The 22479-nt window shown below is 41.3% G+C and overlaps 1 protein-coding gene across 1 annotated transcript in view; it reads right to left on the bottom strand.

The window, feature by feature from the left end:
* Positions 1-397: 397 nt before the first annotated feature.
* The window catches only part of MTHFD1L (methylenetetrahydrofolate dehydrogenase (NADP+ dependent) 1 like), a 202261-nt gene continuing 180179 nt past the window's right edge, over positions 398-22479 (bottom strand). Inside the window, exons 27-28 of the mRNA XM_061624122.1 lie at positions 9613-9720; positions 398-3475 (exon numbers count right to left, since the gene is read on the bottom strand). Of these exons, the coding sequence (XP_061480106.1) occupies positions 9631-9720 (90 nt within the window). The 3' untranslated portion in view covers positions 398-3475; positions 9613-9630. The remainder of the gene's footprint in view (positions 3476-9612; positions 9721-22479) is intronic.

The following is a 22479-nucleotide window of genomic DNA, read 5'->3' as shown; positions in this document are numbered from 1 at the left end:
CAAATGCAATTTAATGTCAGCAAGTGTAAAGTGATACATGTCAGAGCAAAAAAAATTAATTTCACATATATGCTCATGGGGTCTGGACTGGCAGTGACCGACTAGGAACAACACCTTGGGGTCATAGAGGATAGCTCTACGAAGATGTCGACCCAGTGTGCAGCAGCTGTGAAAACAGCAAATTCCATGCTAGGGATCATTAAGGAAGGTATTGAAAATAAAATAAAACTGCCGATAACATAACTTTGCCATTATACAAATCTATGGTGTGATTGCATTTGGAGTACTGTGTACAGTTCTGGTCACCTCACCTCAAAAAGGATATTGTAGAGTTGGAAAAGGCTAAAAAAAGGGCAACTAAGATGATCAAGGGGATGGAGCAACTCCCCATGAGGGAAAATGGCAGCATTTGAAGCTTTTTAGTTTAGAGAAAAGGGGTTACATGACAGAAATTTCAAAAATTATGCATGTCGTGGAGAGTTTTTCTCCCTCTTTCATAACACTAAAACTTGTGGACATCCAATGAAGCTAATTACTGGAAGATTCAGGACAGATAAAAGAAAGTAATTCTTTATGCAGCACATAGCTAAGCTATGGAATTCAGTCCCACAGGAGGCAGTGATGGCCACCAACTTAGAGGGCTTTAAAAGAGGATTAGACACATTCATGGAGAATAAAGCTATCAAAGGCTACTAGCCATGATGGCTATGCTTTATCTCCACAGTTGGAGGCAGTATGCTTCTGAATACCAGTTGCTGGAAACTGGGGGGGGGGGGGAATGCTCCTGCACTCAGGTCCTGCTTGCGGGCTTCCTATGGGCATCTGGTTGCCCACTGTGAGAACAGGATGCTGAACTAGATGGGCCACTGGCCTGATCCAGCAGGCTCTTATGTTCTTAGGGGAAGATTTAGTAGGCTAGTTGAAGGAGTTGTGTGTTGTATTAGTATATTACCTTCACTATTCTAAGGCTGCCCTCATATCTTCAAGTAGATTTTCCTGTCATGTCACTGACAGCATGAAATTTAGCTGAAGTTTCAACCAGCTTCTTATAATATGTGACCACGAAACAAAGCAATTAGCATCTTTTATTTTTAAATATCCCTGACCACTCCCAGTTCTGGTTTGTAAGAGTCCAGAAAATGAACCATATAATTTTTCTCCACAAATATTACACTGTTCTAATCAAATGATATAATTGACAAAATGAATGGACATTTGGTATTCAAAAACTCAATGACATCATTTTTTGAGGATTAAAATTGAGTATCTTTTCAGCCACTTGACATATGTCTGCTTTATTGTAGGTCATGCAGTTGTGTGGGCTGGATTGCTGATAAGTATCTATGAACAGAATAGTGCAATGCATTCCTGGAGATAATGCAATAAAACTGTTTTAATATGCAACAGACACTAGAAGGGTGGTATTGTGTATGCTAGCACTCACTCTAATAACAACATGAGAAATAATATCCCCAAATTTTCTATTAACGTATATTTCGGTTAATACTAGATTTTTGAAAGGGCAGCGAAATTTATAGTTGGCAATTATAAAGCCCAAACTAAGGGGTTGTAGCCAATCCTGCACTAGATGTCTGCTTGTGCGGCAGGCCTTCCCTATCCTTCCTTCCCATTTCAACCTCCTAAACATCTCACATAGGAAAGAGTTAGGATATGCTGCAATGGGATGTGTGAATTATTCAAAATCTGCTTGTGAAAGCAACTTCCCACTTGTGCAAGCTCCCGCCCCTTCCTCCCTCTACTGTGTCACATGCTCCACAGCCCAGGCTTTTCCTAAATGTCCTTGTTCCTCAAGAGTAGGTTTTCTCTTGTGGGGCGGGGAGGATACAGCAGGAAGGAGGGCATCAAAGGTACCCTGGCACGAGCACTGTTCCACTTGCACAGCATTGGATATTTGACTGACTCTACCAACTGCTGACTGGAATAAGCAAATATATGATACAACAGCCACTAGTATTTTATTTCCCCTTACTAACCTAAGGCTATAATGCAGTACAGTTATGTTAAAGTACTACCCAAAATAGGGCAAATTCAGTATTGTACTCATGTACATTTTTTATAAAAGTGGGGGTTGAAGGTCTTGCACATAAAGATTTACTTCCATTGGCTATAAAAAGAAAGAAAGCTCATTGACATTTGGGGAATCATAGAGAGTTATACACAATAGTTCAAAGCAGTAAGCCCAGAAACATGAACTCATTTGGCAGACAGCAATAATGGTGAGATACATAAAGTTATAAACATTTCACAGCTGTTTGGCCACAGAGGGAAAAATGCTTATTTTTTATTTTTTAATAAAACTTTTCGGCTATTTTATGAAATGAGATCCCTCATTTGAAACCTTAGTTTCTTCCCACCCCAGTACTACCCAGGATAACACTGAACAACAGCTCAGACATTTCCAGCTAATTTTGTTTTTCACTTCAGGTGCTGAAATCGAGAAACTGTACTATACCCTATAAAATGCATTAAATGTCATCAAGAAGCAGCATTCTTTTCTAAGCTGACCAAGGCGAGAGAAACACTTTGGTTTTGCATTTTAAATGTTGTTGTTGTTGTTATGTGCCTTCAAGTCGATCACGACTTATGGCGACCCTATGAATCAGCGACCTCCAAGAGCATCTGTCATGAACCACCCTGCTCAGATCTTGTAAGTTCAGGTCTGGGGCTTCCTTTATGGAATCAATCCATCTTTTGTTTGGCCTTCCTCTTTTTCTACTCCCTTCTGTTTTTCCCAGCATTATTGTCTTTTCTAGTGAATCATGTCTTCTCATTATGTGTCCAAAGTATGATAACCTTAGTTTCAACATTTTAGCTTCAAGTGATAGTTCTGGTTTAATTTGATCTAACACCCAATTATTTGTCTTTTCATGGTATGCGCAAAGCTCTCCTCCAGCACCACATTTCAAATGAGTTGATTTTTCTCTTATCCGCCTTTTTCACTGTCCAACTTTCACATCCATACATAGAGATCGGGAATACCATGGTCTGAATGATCCTGACTTTAGTGTTCAGTGATACATCTTTGTATTTGAGCACCTTTTCTAGTTCTCTCCTAGCTGCCCTTCCCAGTCCTAGCCTTCTTCTGATTTCTTGACTATTGTCTCCATTTTGGTTAATGACTGTGCTTAGGTATTGATAATGCATTTTAAATAGTGATTAGAAAACCTTAAAGTGTAGAAACTGTCTTTTCTTTTTATATCATTTCCCCTTCCCTACAACCATTAGCCAGCCTGTGGGCAACAGCATGTCTTGAAAACACCCCTTAACACTACACTTTACAATGATTTAGTTAGTACTATTTTTATACGTTGTTCTTGCTTTGGTTTTTCATTATAGTAAGGCTTCAGGAAAGAGTATATTTCTTTGATTTTGTCTTTTCCAATATTGTTCCAGAGATATGTTATAGGCATTCTTCAAATTCATGCTTGGCTCATACTCCAGGAAACATGGAAGTCTGGAAAATAGAGGGGTGGGTGGGAGTGAGTGAGTAAATATTTTAAGAATTCCTTATTAATTGCTTGAAGAAATAGACCTTTTTGTTGTTCTCTCTCAAAAAAAGATGTTAGACAGCAACGTATCTGTAACATTACCGTGTTACAATTCTTTTGCCTGGAGGATAAGTAAAGCAAAATGTTTAACTGTTCTACATGGTATAGCGTACATCCTCCTAATATAGGCCGACCCCTAATGTTTCCTACACAGCAGTGTATACTGGAGCAATGAAGAAGTGTATTTCTCATCTTTCAGATTTATGTCAGTGTTGCTATGCTTGTGTCATACACTGAACAACTTTGTGACTGCCTATGTATAAATGTATATAGATCACCAATTTAAAGATCACCTATGTTACAGAGTATTGTTATTGTTATCATCAGCTAAGATCCAATTCTACGTATTTTTTTCTGCACCATATATTCCAGTACAAATGGTAGAAATAAAAATACTCCACATCAACTATTCTGTTGAATGAAGTTTGAACTTGGATTTCTAAGGGCATGTGGAAGTAGGTAGTGTGTGTCTCTGTGTGTGTGCCTAACATTAGAAGCATGTAGCAGCTCCCTATAGCTAACACATAAATGCAATTTAGTTCTGCTGCTACTGTAGAGGCCAGGCTGTATTCCCTCAGGGGGAAGTGGTTGGGGGCCATAGACTTGGCTGTACACTGAGGTTATGACGCAAGAGCTGTAGAGATGTGGTCTCAACAACTGTCCATTGGTTGTGGAATTCCCTTCCCCTTGAGTTCATCAAAGTTCAAGCATCTTTCAAGAATATAGGAGTAAGGTGATCCCAGCCAGCTAGAATCCTAATATCTAATTTTGAAACAGTTTGTGTGCAATTCAGAGAAATTAAAATGAGTCTTTTTCTGCAGTTGACTTTAATAGGATGTCACTATGTCCTTAGAGTCTTTTTAAAATAATCCACATTACTTTTGCAAGGAAACTTGTTTATCCAGTCCTTGCTAGAATTATCTGGAAAATTCACTCAATTCACTCACTCTCTTTGTCAAGAAGTTCAAAAGGAGAGGAACAACAAGTATAATTGGAAAACGCACTTTATAAATAATTCTGGTTACAAAAGGTTTATACAAAAGGGCCTTTGATATTTCTATATGAGAAGCTGGACTAAAGGTAACACTTTAATTTTATTACAAAATGTATATACCACTTAATCATCCAACATTTAAGCTGTTTGCATAGAAAATAGAACGGTGTAAGAAGCGGATGTCACCTCCACATCCCCCTACCCATTATCTGAATTGTTGTAATATGACAGAATGTTCATGGACGTTCTAAATGCTGATGACAGCAACTGAACTCAAGCCTTGGTGAAAGAAGTGAAATAGCGGTTTGACTCAGAGAAATCTGTGCAAATGCTGTGGACAGGAGGAGCTGTCCTTGTCAGGAAGGTGGACAGAGCAGTATTCTCTACACTCACTGGCAGCAGCTCTCCAGGGTTTTTCCCAGACCTATTTGCAATGCCAGGTATTAAACCTGGGGCTTTTTCCATGCAAAGCATGGGGAGCTCTAACACTGAGCTATCTACCCCAAAGAGGTTAGAAAGGATGGCAAACAATATACAACTCCCTATAGTGCAGAAATTAACCTCATGATACATATTCCCCCAGCCTCTTGTCTTCTAGGACACTTACTATATGCTGTGATGGACACAGCAAATCAGTTCCCTCTTTCCTCTGCCCCTCCCTGACTAACACATTCCATGTCTCAGTTACTCTCAACTTATGACTTATGGACTCACACAATCTGCTTCACTTCTGGTTCTTTTAAATGTCTTCCCCGCCCCCTCCACAGTAAAAATGAGGACTGTCCATAGAAAACTATGACGAAATCCAGGATTTAGCACAGCTGTAACTGGGCAGCAGCATGTTCAGCAAAAGGTTCCTGTGTCTGATGTTCAGTGTGAACTTGGAATTTCTCTCCCTACATAATAGGATAAGTTACTGTAGAATTTTCCCTCTCTATAGGCTGAAGTACTATTAACATGTGCCATGCAAGCTCATAAGCCCTTATTGGAACCATTCTGTGTTGATATATTTTTTTAAAATGTTCAACTTAATATACTTCTGCACTTAGTAGAAACCACTACAATATCTTTGGGTGGTATCATTTAACTTCCAAATTCAGAGGACTCCATGAGTCTGATATTAGAGGAACGACAAGCACTTAGTTTTATACATTGGAAGGTCGATCTGAATTTATTATCAGCAGTAAAGCACCATTAAATCCAACTTTAATTAATTAATTTGATTTATGACTTGCTTCCTATTTAATATCTCAAGGTGATTAACTTGGTATGTATTCAAGATATGAATATGTAATGAATGAAAGCCACATAGTGTAAAGAAATCACACACACAAAAGTGTTCAAAATCTATTTAGTTCATTACTACCATCAAGAGCAAGAAGCAAACACTGGGGAACATTTTGGGACAAGCCGGGCCTGTACAAAAGGGACGGGCTCCACTTGAACCAGAATGGAACCAGACTGCTGGCACTTAAAATTAAAAAGGTAGCAGAGCAGCTTTTAAACTGACTGAGGGGGGAAACCCGACAGGAGCTCAGAAAGGTCCGGTTCGGAATAAACCTCCCCCCTGGGATAAAAACCAAAGAAATGATGAAATTTTAAAAGGGGTAGGCCTAGAAGTAGGCATTGTGAGAGCAGGGGCACAGGATATAAATTCAGAAGAGCAAAATTACCACAGGCCTAACCACAAGTGCCAAAGACACTTGAAGAGAGACACTGCTTACAAGTGCCTGTACGCTAATGCTAGGAGCCTCCGAACCAAGATGGGAGAACTGGAGTGCTTGGTCTTAGAAAAGAGCATTGATATAGTGAGCATAACCGAGACCTGGTGGAATGGAGAAAACCAGTGGGATACAGTTATCCCTGGATATAAACTATATCGGAAGGACAGGGAAGGACGTATTGGTGGCGGAGTCGCTCTATACGTGAAAGAAGGCATTGAATCCAGCAAGCTCGAAACCCCAAAAGAGGCAGACTCCTCCACAGAATCGTTGTGGGTGGTGATACCGTGCCCCAGGAGGGACTTAATACTGGGAACGATCTATCGTCCCCCTGATCAAAATGCTCAGGGAGACCTTGAGATGAGATATGAAATTGAGGAAGCATCCAAACTAGGAAATGTGGTAGTAATGGGCGACTTCAACTACCCGGACATAGACTGGCTGCATATGTGTTCCAGTCATGACAAAGAAGCAAAGTTTCTAGATATTCTAAATGACTATTCCCTAGATCAGTTGGTCATGGAACCGACCAGAGGGACGGCAACCCTGGACTTAATCCTCAGTGGGGACCGGGACCTGGTGCGAGATGTAAGTGTTGTTGAACCGATTGAGAGCAGTGACCACAGTGCTATTAAATTAAACATACATGTAACTGGCCAATTGCCAAGAAAATCCAACACGGTCACATTTGACTTCAAAAGAGGAAACTTCACAAAAATGAGGGGATTGGTAAAAAGAAAGCTGAAAAACAAAGTCCAGAGGGTCACATCACTCGAAAATGCTTGGAAGTTGTTTAAAAACACTATATTAGAAGCTCAACTGGAGTGCATACCGCAGATCAGAAAAGGTACCGCCAGGGCCAAGAAGATACCAGCATGGTTAACGAGCAAAGTCAAGGAAGCTCTTAGAGGCAAAAAGTCTTCCTTCAAAAAATGGAAGTCTTGTCCAAATGAAGAAAATAAAAAAGAACACAAACTCTGGCAAAAGAAATGCAAGAAGACAATAAGGGATGCTAAAAAAGAATTTGAGGAGCACATTGCTAAGAACATAAAAACCAACAACAAAAAATTCTATAAATACATTCAAAGCAGGAGACCATCTAGGGAGACGATTGGACCCTTGGATGATAAGGGAGTCAAAGGTGTACTAAAGAACGATAAGGAGATTGCAGAGAAGCTAAATGAATTGATGACAAGATCTAGGGCCTTCTCAGTGGTGGCCCCCGAACTATGGAACAGTCTCCCTGAGGAAGTACGCCTGGCGCCGACTCTGCTCTCCTTCCGGCGCCAGGTCAAAACCTTCCTATTCTCTGAAGCATTTTAAGTTACACTGATTTAATTTTAAAAATGTTTATTGTATTGTATTGTTGATTGTATTTTAGTATTATTTTGTTATTTATTGTATTTTTATGCTATTTTATGTTCACCGCCCAGAGAGCTATTGCTAGTCGGGCGGTATATAAATTTAATAAATAAATAAATAATAAATAAATAAATTCTTTGCATCTGTCTTCACAGTGGAAGATATAGGGCAGATCCCTGAACCTGAACTAACATTTGCAGGAAGGGATTCTGAGGAACTGAGACAAGAGAGGAAGTTCTAGGCTTAATGGACAATATAAAAACTGACAAATCACCGGGCCCGGATGGCATCCACCCGAGAGTTCTCAAAGAACTCAAATGTGAAATTGCTGATCTGCTAACTGAAATATGTAACTTGTCCCTCGGGTCCTCCTCCGTGCCTGAGGACTGGAAAGTGGCAAATGTAACGCCAATCTTCAAAAAGGGATCCAGAGGGGATCCCGGAAATTACAGGCCAGTTAGCTTAACTTCTGTCCCTGGAAAACTGGTAGAAAGTATGATTAAAGCTAGATTAACTAAGCACATAGAAGAACAAGCCTTGCTGAAGCAGAGCCAGCATGGCTTCTGCAAGGGAAAGTCCTGTCTCAGTAACCTATTAGAATTCTTTGAGAGTGTCAACAAGCATATAGATAGAGGTGATCCAGTGGACATAGTGTACTTAGACTTTCAAAAAGCGTTTGACAAGGTACCTCACCAAAGGCTTCTGAGGAAGCTTAGCAGTCATGGAATAAGAGGAGAGGTCCTCTTGCGGATAAGGAATTGGTTAAGAAGCAGAAAGCAGAGAGTAGGAATAAACGGACAGTTCTCCCAATGGAGGGCTGTAGAAAGTGGAGTCCCTCAAGGATCGGTATTGGGACCTGTACTTTTCAACTTGTTCATTAATGACCTAGAATTAGGAGTGAGCAGTGAAGTGGCCAAGTTTGCTGACGACACTAAATTGTTCAGGGTTGTTAAAACAAAAAGGGATTGCGAAGAGCTCCAAAAAGACCTCTCCAAACTGAGTGAATGGGCGGAAAAATGGCAAATGCAATTCAATATAAACAAGTGTAAAATTATGCATATTGGAGCAAACAATCTGAATTTCACATATACGCTCATGGGGTCTGAACTGGCGGTGACCGACCAGGAGAGAGACCTCGGGGTTGTGGTGGACAGCACGATGAAAATGTCGACCCAGTGTGCGGCAGCTGTGAAAAAGGCAAATTCCATGCTAGCAATAATTAGGAAAGGTATTGAAAATAAAACAGACGATATCATAATGCCGTTGTATAAATCTATGGTGCGACCGCATTTGGAATACTGTGTACAGTTCTGGTCGCCTCATCTCAGAAAGGATATTATAGAGTTGGAAAAGGTTCAGAAGAGGGCAACCAGAATGATCAAGGGGATGGAGCGACTCCCTTACGAGGAAAGGTTGCAGCATTTGGGGCTTTTTAGTTTAAAGGCGGGTCAGAGGAGACATGATAGAAGTGTATAAAATTATGCATGGCATTGAGAAAGTGGATAGAGAAAAGTTCTTCTCCCTCTCTCATAATACTAGAACTCGTGGACATTCAAAGAAGCTGAATGTTGGAAGATTTAGGACAGACAAAAGGAAGTACTTCTTTACTCAGCGCATAGTTAAACTATGGAATTTGCTCCCACAAGATGCAGTAATGGCCACCAGCTTGGATGGCTTTAAAAGAAGATTAGACAAATTCATGGAGGACAGGGCTATCAATGGCTACTAGCCATGATGGCTGTGCTCTGCCACCCTAGTCAGAGGCAGCATGCTTCTGAAAACCAGTTGCCGGAAGCCTCAGGAGGGGAGAGTGTTCTTGCACTCGGGTCCTGCTTGCGGGCTTCCCCCAGGCACCTGGTTGGCCACTGTGAGAACAGGATGCTGGACTAGATGGGCCACTGGCCTGATCCAGCAGGCTCTTCTTATGTTCTTATGTTCTTAATATTTAACAAGAACTACCACTTACCTGATTTTTGTGCTTTTATTAAAACAACCCTTTGACTTCCTCTGTATCAGGATCCAGGTCAATATCATAGAAGCAAGGCCTTGTAGGTAATCCTGGCATAGTACTCATCTAGGGTAACAATGAACTACAAGTTACAATTCTGTAATTGTAAGCTGATAACCACACTGTGCATATATACCCATGATGAAGTGAAAGACCATATTGTTCTTCATGGGCCCATAACTTTACATGCACTGAAAACAGAAGAATCAAACTGCTACTCCAATCGCTTCTGCTAAATCAGATCCAGAAACCTTAAACAGATTCATTTACGCCTCAGATTGCTAACAAATGTATAGAAGAACCGCCGGAAAAGAAAACTAAAAACAATGCTATGTGAAACCCTGTGGTGTAGAATTTTAGGAAATTATGCGTTCTTCATGAAGAATATGGCAATGGAGCTAGGAATGTAGATAGTTAACAACCATGAATCGAAACTGTTTGGGTAACTGCTGAACCAATGGAAAGGTTAGCATTCTGTATTAGGTTCCTCCAGCCAACTCATTTTTGAAAGTCGGTTCTCAGTATCAAGATTTATTTATTTATTATTTGATTTATATCCCACCCTTCCTCCCAGCAGGACGACCTCCTGATAAGATGGTATCTGCACGAGGCCCTCACCTGCAGAGTGCAGTGATCGACTGGGTATATAAGGGATAAGACGGTCTTTCAGGAACCCAGTCCCAAGCTGTATAGGACTTTGTATACCGAGACTAGAACCTTGAACTTGGCCCGGTAGCAAATGGGCAGCCAGTGCAATTCTTTCAGCAGTGAGGTGACATGTTGGCGATACCCTGCTCCAGTGAGCAGTCTCGCCACTGCATTTTGCACCAGCTGCAGCTTCCGAACCAAGGGGAGCCCAACATAGAGTGCATTACAGTAATTGAGCCTAGAGGTTATCAGTGTGTGGGCAACAGTGGTCAGGCTATCCAGGTCCAGAAACGGCTGCAGCTGTCTTACCAGCTGAAGCTGGTAAAAGGCACTACTAGCCACAGAGGTCACCTGGGCCTCTAGCAACAAAGATCGATCCAAGAGCACCCTCAGACTACAGACCTGCTCTTTCAGAGGGAGTACAATCCCATCCAAAGCAGGCCACTGACCAATTATCCGAACTCGGGAACCACCAACCCACAGCACCTCCGTCTTGCTAGGATTCAGACTCAGTTTATTGACCCTCATCCAGCCCACCACCAAGTCCATGCAGCGGTCCAGGGCTTGCACAGCCTCTCCCGATTCAGATGTTACAGAGAAAGAGAGCTGGGTATCATCAGTGTACTGCTGACACCTTGCCCCAAATCTCCTGATGACTGCTCCCAAGGGCTTCATATAGATGTTAAACAGCATGGGGGACAAGATGGTACCCTGCGGCACCCCACAGCATAGCTGCCAGGGGGTCGAAAGACAATCACCCAATGCTATTTTCTGAAAACGACCTTGGAGATAGAATCGGAACCACAGTGCCTCCGATACCCATCTCACCAAGGCGGCCCAGAAGGATACCATGGTCAATGGTATCAAAAGCCGCTGAGAGATCAAGTAAGAGTAACAGGGTTGCACTCCCCCTGCCCTTCTCCCAATAAAGGTCATCCATCAGGGTGACCAAGGCTGATTCAGTTCCATAACCAGGCCTGAACCCAGACTGGGATGGCTCAAGATAATCTGTTTCATCCAAGAGAACCTGCAATTGCTGCGCCACAACCCTCTCGATCACCTTCCCTAAGAAGGGGGTATTTGCGACCAGTCGGTAATTGTCACAGACCAATGGGTCCAGCATAGGCTTTTTCAGGAGTCGTCGGATCACCGCCTCTTTCAAGGTGGCTGGAACCACTCCCTCCCACAGTGACCATGCCCTGGATCCACTCAGTCAAACCTCCTCAGCAAGCTTTAATAAGCCAAGAAGGGCAAGGGTCAAGAGGACACATTGCTGGTTGCATCAATGCAAGCACCTGGTCTACATCATCAGGCCACATCAACTGAAACTATTCCCAGGAAGTTGCAGCAGACGTTGCACTGGACACCTCATTGGGGACTGCAGTAGATGTGGATGGGACATCAAGACTGCTAAGGAGCAACTTTACCCTCAAAGTGCCTTGCAAACAATTCAAGATGTTTAGTCCACATGCAGTAGTAATAGCTGTTGAAAATGTGACAGTGCAACTCAGCTTTATGCCTGGGAGGGGACTGCATGCTACATGGGGAGTAGAGAGATAGAGAGAAGTCCTCCCAGATTCCTAGACTGTACTGCCCACTCTTACCTAAGCTGACTTTTCCTTGCAGGTGTAAACTCATACTCTCAGGGGAAACTGATCTCCTTTCCTGTTTCTTCTCTGATCTTAGTTTTACTTTGTTCTTCTTGCTAGCATGGCTCCCTGAGGAGGAGCAGAGATGTAGGAGACATCTCTTCTACAGCATCACCTCTCAGATGTAGTTTTTTTCTATCTAAATGTATTTCCTACAATATAGTTTGTTATTTTTTTCCTGTAACAGAGTCTCAGTGTAATTTCTACCAAGCTGAAGTGTAGCTACTGCTTAGTAGTTACTGCACGTGCTTAATGCCACAAAATACCATTATAACCCATAGATCCTAACAATAGCCACACAAAAGCATTTTTGACATCAAAATGTTTGCTCTGTTAATGGAAATAAACTTGGATAAATAATGAGTTAATAATTATACTACTACTACTAATAAATGCTATGTGATACTTAATAATTAGTTGAAACTAATTTTGGCCCTGATAGTGTGTCAGCTAAAAGAAAGAGTAAACTCTTTGATGGCATAAGAAAGTTTCTACAGTGGCTTGACACAAATTCTTCAGACGTTCCTCCATTTAAAATTCCAGTGAATGAGAGGAGTGCTTCCTAGTCTCCCCTGCAAATGCCTCCCTCCTCCCAATTTTATCCCCTCCCCATAAACAGGAAGGGAGCCCAGCTGGAGAAAGACCACCTCAGGGAGACACTGGCAGAAAATTATGTCTGTGTGCATGTCTTGAGGGGTTAAGCATAATTCAATATAAGTTCAATATAAATTCAATATATAATTCAATATAAATAAGTGTAAAATTATGCATATTGGAGCAAAAAATCTTAATTTCACATATACGCTCATGGGGTCTGAACTGGCGGTGACCGACCAGGAGAGAGACCTCGGGGTTGTAGTGGACAGCACGATGAAAATGTCGACCCAATGTGCGGCAGCTGTGAAAAAGGCAAATTCCATGCTAGCGATAATTAGGAAAGGTATTGAAAATAAAACAGACGATATCATAATGCCGTTGTATAAATCTATGGTGCGGCCGCATTTGGAATACTGTGTACAGTTCTGGTCGCCTCATCTCAGAAAGGATATTATAGAGTTGGAAAAGGTTCAGAAGAGGGCAACCAGAATGATCAAGGGGATGGAGCGACTCCCTTACGAGGAAAGGTTGCAGCATTTGGGGCTTTTTAGTTTAGAGAAAAGGCGGGTCAGAGGAGACATGATAGAAGTGTATAAAATTATGCATGGCATTGAGAAAGTGGATAGAGAAAAGTTCTTCTCCCTCTCTCATAATACTAGAACTCGTGGACATTCAAAGAAGCTGAATGTTGGAAGATTCAGGACAGACAAAAGGAAGTACTTCTTTACTCAGCGCATAGTTAAACTATGGAATTTGCTCCCACAAGATGCAGTAATGGCCACCAGCTTGGATGGCTTTAAAAGAAGATTAGACAAATTCATGGAGGACAGGGCTATCAATGGCTACTAGCCGTGATGGCTGTGCTGTGCCACCCTAGTCAGAGGCAGCATGCTTCTGAAAACCAGTTGCCGGAAGCCTCAGGAGGGGAGAGTGTTCTTGCACTCAGGTCCTGCTTGCGCGCTTCCCCCAGGCACCTGGTTGGCCACTGTGAGAACAGGATGCTGGACTAGATGGGCCACTGGCCTGATCCAGCAGGCTCTTCTTATGTTCTTATGTTCTTAAGCACTTTTCTCTCTTGTCCATGACAATTTCCTGCAAGTTTCCTTCCCCTGCATTCCTGTTATCTCAGTAAATTTAGGGTTGGGACTATGCATTTGCTGACATTGTCTAGCTCCATTCTAAGAACAAATTGATGGGAAACAAGCCCCTTTCTCTCAGTGCACAAGCTGTCAATGCTATAATACAAAATCCCTTCCTATACTTAAAGCTAAATTAATACAGAATTAAAGACAACCATTGCCAATTTGGAACAGCTTGCTAAGAGTAATCTCTTAAAATAGCATGTCTGTTTCACTAAACATAAAGGTTTTTTTAGCAGAAGTGGGAGCACCACCAGCCCCCTCCAAAGATACACATGTGGAACGTGTGTGCAGGGCCCCAGTTCAGATTGGGATGCCATGCATCTACCTTTCCTTAAAAATAGAAGTGGACAGCTTAAACATGCTATCTAAACAATGTGCTTAATACAATGTTTCCTCCAGACCTCAAATTCATAGTATGTTATTGTTTTGTTAAAAATAATTATACTTCCTTGTTTACTAGTTATTAGTTGGTTATATCTATATCTTATTAAATTATTCCAGAATAAAAGGTTGTGTCTATTTTTGTGTGTCTAAAGTGAATGTGCAAGGGATAAATGAAAGCCTTAAGGCATTTTAAAGTAGGGGTTTGTGCCACAGTCATCCCTAAACCAAAACCAACACATTTACTTTTACATCATCTCAGCAATGTGGGATTACATAAATACCTGTTTGCTCTCCCCTTCCCTCAGCACTGTTGCCCCTTTCCAATCAGCCTTCCCCTTGCAGTTTCATTTATCATTTTTTAAATCCTCGGCAAATCCAAATTACAGATCCTCCATATTACATACATTTGTTTTTTAGTAAGACCTTTCTGTGGGCACTGCTCAAACATATTCATTATTAGTTGTGAGCCCAGCAGGGGTTCTAATTTGGCTGGCAAGTCCTTTTTCCCCAAACCACAGCCACCTGCCTCACACCTGACTTCATATGTGACATCAGATGTGGGGCAGGTAAAAATGTGGCTGCAAAGGAACAATCGGGAGCCTTCAAGTGCACTCTCCATAGTTCCTTAGCAAGTGAGACATGCTGCCAGTGCCAGTCAGCAAGCCCACCAGGACTGGCTGCACTGCAGCATTCCTGATCAGGAACTCTGTACAGCAGTCAATCCCCTAAGACAGGGCTTGCTGTAAGTGCCAATCAGCTGATCAGTGCTTATAGTAAGCCAGAGAACTGCTGCTTTTGGCACCATGGTTTGATTTCAAGCTGTGTGAGCAAAGGCAGTAGAATGGCAGCTGTTGCCACGAACCCTTCAGTTTGAAATCAAATCACACCAACAAAGGAAAACAGTTCACCTGCCTTCATGGTACCATCAGGTGAATGACAGGTGAGTGGCCCACCAGCCAGATCCAGATCCTCATCCCTGCCCTACAAGAGAATAGCTGACTCATTCTTCGAATGTGCTCCTTATGTAGCCAAAACAAAACCATTCATGAATAAGAACAAGGTATCAGCAGACTTGGGAGAATTCTGAGGTGGGAGTGTCACAAACACTGAGTGGGGACTGAGCTTGCTCAATGGGCATGGAACGCTGGCTGACTTGCTGGTAGACCCAGAAAATGGGGGAAGGAGGAGGAATGGACTAGGAAGGAGTCTGCTGAAGAAGAGATAGCTGGCTGGAACTCTGGACAGGAGCTCTCTGCACTGCAACTTTGTTGTTGTTGTAGGCTTCCCTTGCGGACAGAAATAAAGAATTTGCTGAACACAGAAGGTTCACCTTCTGACCATTAATGATCTCAGTTCTGAGGCTTCAGCAGACCTTGCCAACGTTTATTCAAATTGCAACCACAACTGGCCGAAGAAGATATTTTTACATTTTGAAAAATGAAAACAGATTCTCAAATGACAAGGTGCATGATAGTTTCTGCACTGTGAAACATACAGTATCCATACTGCTCTGCAAATAAGCAGCTTAAATTGGCACAATAGATTTGAGGAATGGTGCTCCCTTAATAAATTTCATTATTCCTTGATGTACTCAGTATGACTGGGAAATGGCTAATGCTTCAATAAAATTAGAAAAATTATGTATAATTTAATTGGATTTTAAAATGAGTCAAAGAAGCAAAGAAGATATATACTAGAGATCTTCACAAACCTCCCTCTCCTACAAAAAAAGAAAAGAAAGAAAAGAAAACCCGAAAACCTCACATTGAAAAAGATAGGGCTGCCTTGCAAAAGAGTCAACATTTAAAAATATCTAATAATTTCAGGCTTTAAGGCAACATTCTTTTTCCAAAACAATTGATATACCTAAACATTTTTAGATGACATAATCTCAGTATATACATTCAGTACCTCAAAACAAATACATGGTTTATGAAAGCAGCTTAATCACAATTTTAGGCACTTGAGGTAGGGGTGGGGTGGGGAGTTAATAATACGATTTTATGAAGATTTCTTTCTTTCTTTATTTGATTATTAGTCACTCATCTGGCCGGTTATCCGGCCACTCTGAGCGACGTACAAAGCAAAACATATAAAACATCAAAAAAACTAAGCAATAAAGCTAAACAATAACAATAACATAAACACCAACCCAGATATATTTGGATTTGATTTACATCTTTAGCCAATTGTAAGAGGTTACTAAAACAACCACATATCATCTGTTTATCTGGTTTAGGAAATATTGACTGTAAGTAATTCATGCTTCTGCAGTAGATAGTAACCCAAATCAGTCCTGCTTAACATGTGTAACTCTGACCTTGTAATTCAATGTTCAAGTGACAAATGTCTCTTAACCTAACATTCAGCAGAGATCCTTAACAAATTTTAAAATTTGTATTTATCTGCATAATTACAGCCCTTTTAGCTAGACCTTTTATGCTTTTTCTGGAAACAGAATAGCTTGTGAGAAGTTGCAATAAATATGATGGTACATTTTTCCTGCTCCCCTCCAAAACAGGTAGATGATTAGTCTGATTTTTGAACTTGTATTCCAAGATCTATTGTAGCATTGTATATTTTTAAGAGAAATCATTATAAATAGAAAAACAGGCAATGCTGAACATGCAAGTTAAACTAGTTTTTGCTCAAACAGTAATAACTTTCACTGCATAACTTTTCGGAAAGATATGAATTAAAAACACAGATGTGGTATTTTGAAATAATACCCTTACAGTTACATAAAATGCAGCTAGTCAGACATTATCATATATAAAATTGTCCATGAATCATAAATAAAGGTATTTTTGTTATCCAAAATCCAGCCTTCCTATTTGTTTATTTATTGTACTTATATACCGCCCCATAGCTGAAGCTCTCTGGGCGGTTTGTATTTTGACAAATTTGTAGGGCAGTCCAATATCTCAGAGAGGAGGTCAGGTCTCCTGCTTCCCCGGTGCATTCACTATAGCTGCCCAATTTCCCTGCTTTTTAAAGTTTGATAGAAATATCTGTTGGCTATAGGTACGTCCTTAAACCGCAAGGTGGGGTTTTTTTTGCCTATTAGTGAATTTCTCTGCTTTTTAATCTGGGAGGTATGAAATGGGATCCTGTGCAAGTTTGCTGAGAATGGATTGATCATTTGCATGTTTATTGAGTTCAGTGGGATTTACTCCCCTGCAATCATGCTTAGGATAGGTGAAACTGACCACGGGGGAGGAGGAGAAGAGGGAGGGAGGGCTGGAGTGGGCAAGATAGGAGGAAGAAGGAATAGGGGAGGAGAGAAAACAGGGAGGAGGAGGGGAGATGAAGCAGAGAAGGGGAGAGGAAGGAGAGGAGGGAGGGGGAGGGGAAAGGCAGGTTTGATCATTTGCATGTTTATTGAGTTAAGTGGGATTTACTCCTGTGCAATCATGCGTAGGATAGGTGAAACTGACCATGGGGAAAGAGAAAGGGGAAGGAGAGCAAAGGGTATTTAAAGGGTAGGAGGAGGGGTGAAAGAAGGGGGGAGAGGGATTGGAAGGGGAGGGAAAGGGGTGAAGGAAGGGGGAAGAGGGAGGAGGAAGAAGGGGGAGAAAAGGGTAGGGGGAGGGGAGATTGGGTGGGCGGACACTGGGCAGAGGAAAAGCCCCTTTGTAAAGGAAAACATCGTGAACAGTATCATTGTTTTTCAGGGTTTCCTCCATCTTTTTATTCTATAGCAGGCAGATGTAGTCTCCCACCCAAATTTAAACCAGAACTGTCCCTGGCCACATCCACACCAGGCCTTTATGTCACTTTAGACAGTCATGGTTTCCCCCAAAGAATCCTGGGAAGTGTAATTTGTTAACGTGCTGAGAGTTGACAGGAGATGCCCTATTCCCCTCACAGAACTACAATCCCCAGGAGAGGGGCTTACTGTTAAACCACTCTGGACACTGGAGCTCTGTCAGGGGAATAGGAGTCTCCTACCAATTCTGAGCTCCCTTCACAAACTATACTTCCCAGGATTCTTTGGAGGAAGCCAGAATTATCTAAAGTGAAATAAATGTCTGGCATGGGTGTGTCCCCGATTAGCCAAGCCAAGCAGCTGAGTCTGGCTTTTAGAACACTGACAGTTGGTTCTTACTGAGCATGCCCATGCTTATCATCGACTCCAATGTTAAATTTCTTAAATTAATTAAAATCAACCAGATTTTTTTAACTTTTAAACTGCAGAAGATGAAGGTCAGAGTATGAGGCAAGGTCAGTAACAGGATTGCAGGTACTCTGTGAACATGGCTGATTTTAAATTAATTTCAACAAATTATGAGATTACTGACAGAAAAAAAAACCAACAGGGGTCTGGATCGCTCTCCCCGTTTTACACTTTGAACTCTCAATTCTCTCTGAGTGTTTTGTATATCACCATGAGAACTTAGGGGGTTGTTAAGCAAGTGTTTCTGAGTTCAGGACTATACGTTTTGTAAAATTATGTTCTAAAATGTGCTTATGGGAGGCAGCACGTCTGAGAAGTGCAATTGTTGGGCAAGGATGTATGGGGTGAGGTAGTCTCTTAGGTATCCTGGCCTCAAGTTGTTTAGGGCTTTAAATGCTAAAAGCAAAACTCTGACCTGTGCCCAGTGGCATATTGGTAGCTACTGCAGCTCCCTCAGCAGAGGTGTTACTTGATGTTGACAGGATGTCCCAGTCAACAACTTAAGAGCTGCATTCTTCACCAGCTGCAGCTTCCGGAATAAGCCCAAAACAAGCCCCACATAGAGCACTTTGCAATAATCCAATATGACAATCTGAACCACCCCATTGTGCTTCCTGTCCAGCTCTGCACTTCACCTGGTTGCCTCTTACTCCTGGTAATTAGCAACTGTCCCGTGGCAACTAGTTCCAGGAAAACCAAACACACAGAATGCTGTGTGTGTGTGAAATTCTGCTGTTCTCAGTTCTGGTTGAGAACTATTGTGGAGATTGGTTTAGGTGCAGGGCACACCCTTATTTGCAAGGGTGCTGTAAAACAGGTGGACACTGAGGCCTGAACTGACATTACTTTTGTTTAGATTAGCGAAGAAACAGGGTGAATGAGCTGGACAGTGTCAACATTATGCTAAAGAGGCTTGCAGGGATCAGATGAGCTGTGTGTACCCTTCTGACTTCCCTCTTCTCCAGTACTCAAATTCCATATAGATATACCCGAAAAATAAATCATACAATATTAATGGTTAATATTAAGCTAGTTTTGTATTTAACAAATGCGTACATTTCCTTAAGAAACATAATTAAAGTGCAGTCTACAATGGCAAATTAGTGCCCAGCTAACTAGGAGAAAACCTAATCATGTCTAATCACTTCAGCTACTGTTTCTCTGGCCTCTATTTCATGAAGTCTCACATACTTCTCTCATATGAGTCTAAAATTATGTAAAGGAAATTCTTGTTCTCAGAAAGTACCCATTCAATGTGTTATGACTGAAATTATCCCAAGCCAGTATTGCTCTGACCAAGTTAGTTAGAATTAGAACATATCCTTATCTTGCAGTTATAACTACCAACCATCATATACTTGTATATTAGTTCTCAAAATACAGGTATAGCCAACATGGAGTTCTCCAGATGTTGGACTACAATTCCCATCATCCCTGACCATTGGCTATGCTGGCTGGAGCTGACGGTAGCTACAGACCAACAGCATCTGGAGTGCACATTAGCTGTCCCTATCCACATATGTGCAACTGGCATGAGTAGATATAAATGAACCCTGGATTAAGAAACAAGCTTAATCCTTTAAAAAAAATGATGTTAAGCTGATCCAAGCACCTAACAAACAAACCCAAAGGATGAAAGATCCATTTTTCTTAAATCAAAAGAGCTAATTTCTGGTGAAGCATTTTTGGCACAGAAGCCTTTCTGCAGCATTACTGTTTAGCCAGGGGCACGATCAGCCAGAAATCATCTACAGTTTAGCTTCTCTTACTCCCCCTTTCCTGTGACCTCAAGTAAAGTAAAGCTTTCCATTATGACAGGTCTCAAATAATAAGCAGCACAAGAGTTTAAAAAATTCTGCAACATATTTAAGGAAAAGTGATGCCATTGACCAACTGAAGTATTTTCTCACAGAAGGCATCCAAGAAAGTTCCTCCTAGAACTTAATTCCCTGTACATTGCTGGCAAGCATGCAGGTTCAAATCCAGCCAGCATTCCTACTCATAGCTAGTGTTGAGTAATCTTTTCACTAGAAAGAATAATATTCTGATGTTATTTTCTACTACAGAGTTTTGTACTTAAATGTCCAACATAGTACAGAATAGGCTGGTAGAAAAATGTTTACTATCTTAAACGTATAAAAGACCTCATTAAATTGGTCCCTTTGTACATGACTAGGAATTACAACATGTGACTCAGGGGTGAGAATTTTACTTAGGAGCAAAGTTTAAATGTAATCCTCTAATAGTTTTCAAAGTTCCAAATTATATTATTATTTACTACTACTACTACTGCCACAAATATAACTGACTTTGTTTTACAATGGGAAAAAAATAGTCAGAGGCTCTCTGCCCCCACATACCCCAAATCCTCCCCCTCAAATCAGTTCCAGAGTGGGGGGAACCTTCAGAAAAGGGTAGAAGGCTGGGGGGCTGCAGAGGAATTGACAACAATCACCTCCTGCCTTCTATCAGCATCTGCTTCTTCTGGATCAAAAGTTTTTCTGTGAGTACAAGAGTACCAGATGGATTCCATCAATTATCTGTGACCATTTGGCTCCACTGCTTATAATTTCCCCCTGTATATCTTGTATGTGTGTCTCAGCAATATGAGGGTAATACTTCACACATATGAGAAAGTATTGTGCCACAATAAATCTGAAGCATGTCTGGGATATTCTATAAAACAATTAGTCTTATACTGAAGACCAGTTGAAAGGTAGCGTTAGTGTGATGTGGTCAATGAAATATTGGGTTTGAATATGGGAAACCATTATTCAATTCCCTACTATCCTAGAGAGGAGGACAGACTCAAGTGCAGATGACTCACAAGTCATCCCATCTGGTGGAGGGGGGGGATATACCCCAGCATGAGGACACGACTGTCCCATCAACCTCAGCTCTGAAGATGACCTTCTTGCAGATTCTCCTGTTTCACAGCCATGCAGGGGCATGCGACTGCAGAATCAGCTGCTTTAAAAACTGCATACAGCTCTCCCAAGAGGGTGGAGCCATTAGAAGGGAAGATTTTGCCAGTCTTCAGATCACTCTGAACCTTTGCTGAAACAACATTTTCCAAAGCTCAGCCACAGAGCCAACTGGGAGCTGCCCCAAGTCACGATTGGTGTAGCCTGAAGAGGTTCTGATAATTGGTACCATCTCCTCAGTAAGCACCATGCCCCAGCAGAACAAAATAGTAAGCTTCTCCCAAGCTGCGTTTTCCTCACAGGGTTGCTATGAGGCTAACATGTAGTTCTGAATTCCTGAGACAAAGGCTAATATATAAATGTAACAATAATGCCAGCTACTTCTAATGAGAGATTCAAGGCATAGAAATATTACATTCAGTTTATATTCAAATATATCACAACGTAATGTGAAGCTGTTGGTTTAAACAGTAGACTCAAGAGGAGTGCCATTTTCCTGCCTCCATTCTCCATGCCAGTTGAAACTGGCAGAATGTAGTGTAATCTTAGCCCTATTCAGGTGTTTAAAAGTGTGTTTACTTAACATTCAAGAGGTAGGCCACAGGAAGGAATGCACTAGCTTCACCCCTACCCCCGCTGTCTGGCTCACCTTCCAACTTGTGATTTCTGAAATGGAGAGTCTTCTGTGCTCATGAAAACGCCCTGTGTATTTTAGAACCCTTGCATTCTAAATGTAGCAAGCTTACTGACTATACATTAACTTTACTAAAAGAACTTATAAACCAGTCAAGTTATTTTAGTATTTAAAATCCTATGCCAAATCATTACCACCAGAATGTCAGCAGCTTCAGTTTATCAAGTATTCCAGTATGTTCTCATATAAGAAAAACTCTGATCTATTATTGTGAGGTTAATATACCAAAAATGGCATGCTGTGAAAACAATAGTCTAGATTACATCATATTGTCAATGTTTTCTTTCATTTGGGTTACATACATTTGCTAGTTTAGTTATAGGAGTTTGGGATTCAGCTGCACAATTGGTTTTGATACCAGCTAAGGTGCCTGGGTTATATACACTATAATTAAACACTTTCATTTCTCCTGCCCCCTACGTCTTCTGTGGTTACTGGGGAAGGGTAGACTCGAGGTGGGCAGAGTACAAGAACAGACAGTTTCAGTCTGAAAGGAGATGGAGATGAATTTAAAGCAAACGGGAGCAGGGATCTGGAACACAGTACAAAAATGTTAATATATTAAGCACAAAGTGTTTTATGTTACATTTCCACATGAGGCAATCAGGCA

Source organism: Rhineura floridana, chromosome 4 (assembly GCF_030035675.1).
Source record: "Rhineura floridana isolate rRhiFlo1 chromosome 4, rRhiFlo1.hap2, whole genome shotgun sequence".
NCBI classification, from domain to species: Eukaryota; Metazoa; Chordata; class Lepidosauria; order Squamata; family Rhineuridae; genus Rhineura; species Rhineura floridana.
Note: the sequence above shows the minus strand (reverse complement) of the source record. Positions and strands in the feature narration are given on the sequence as shown.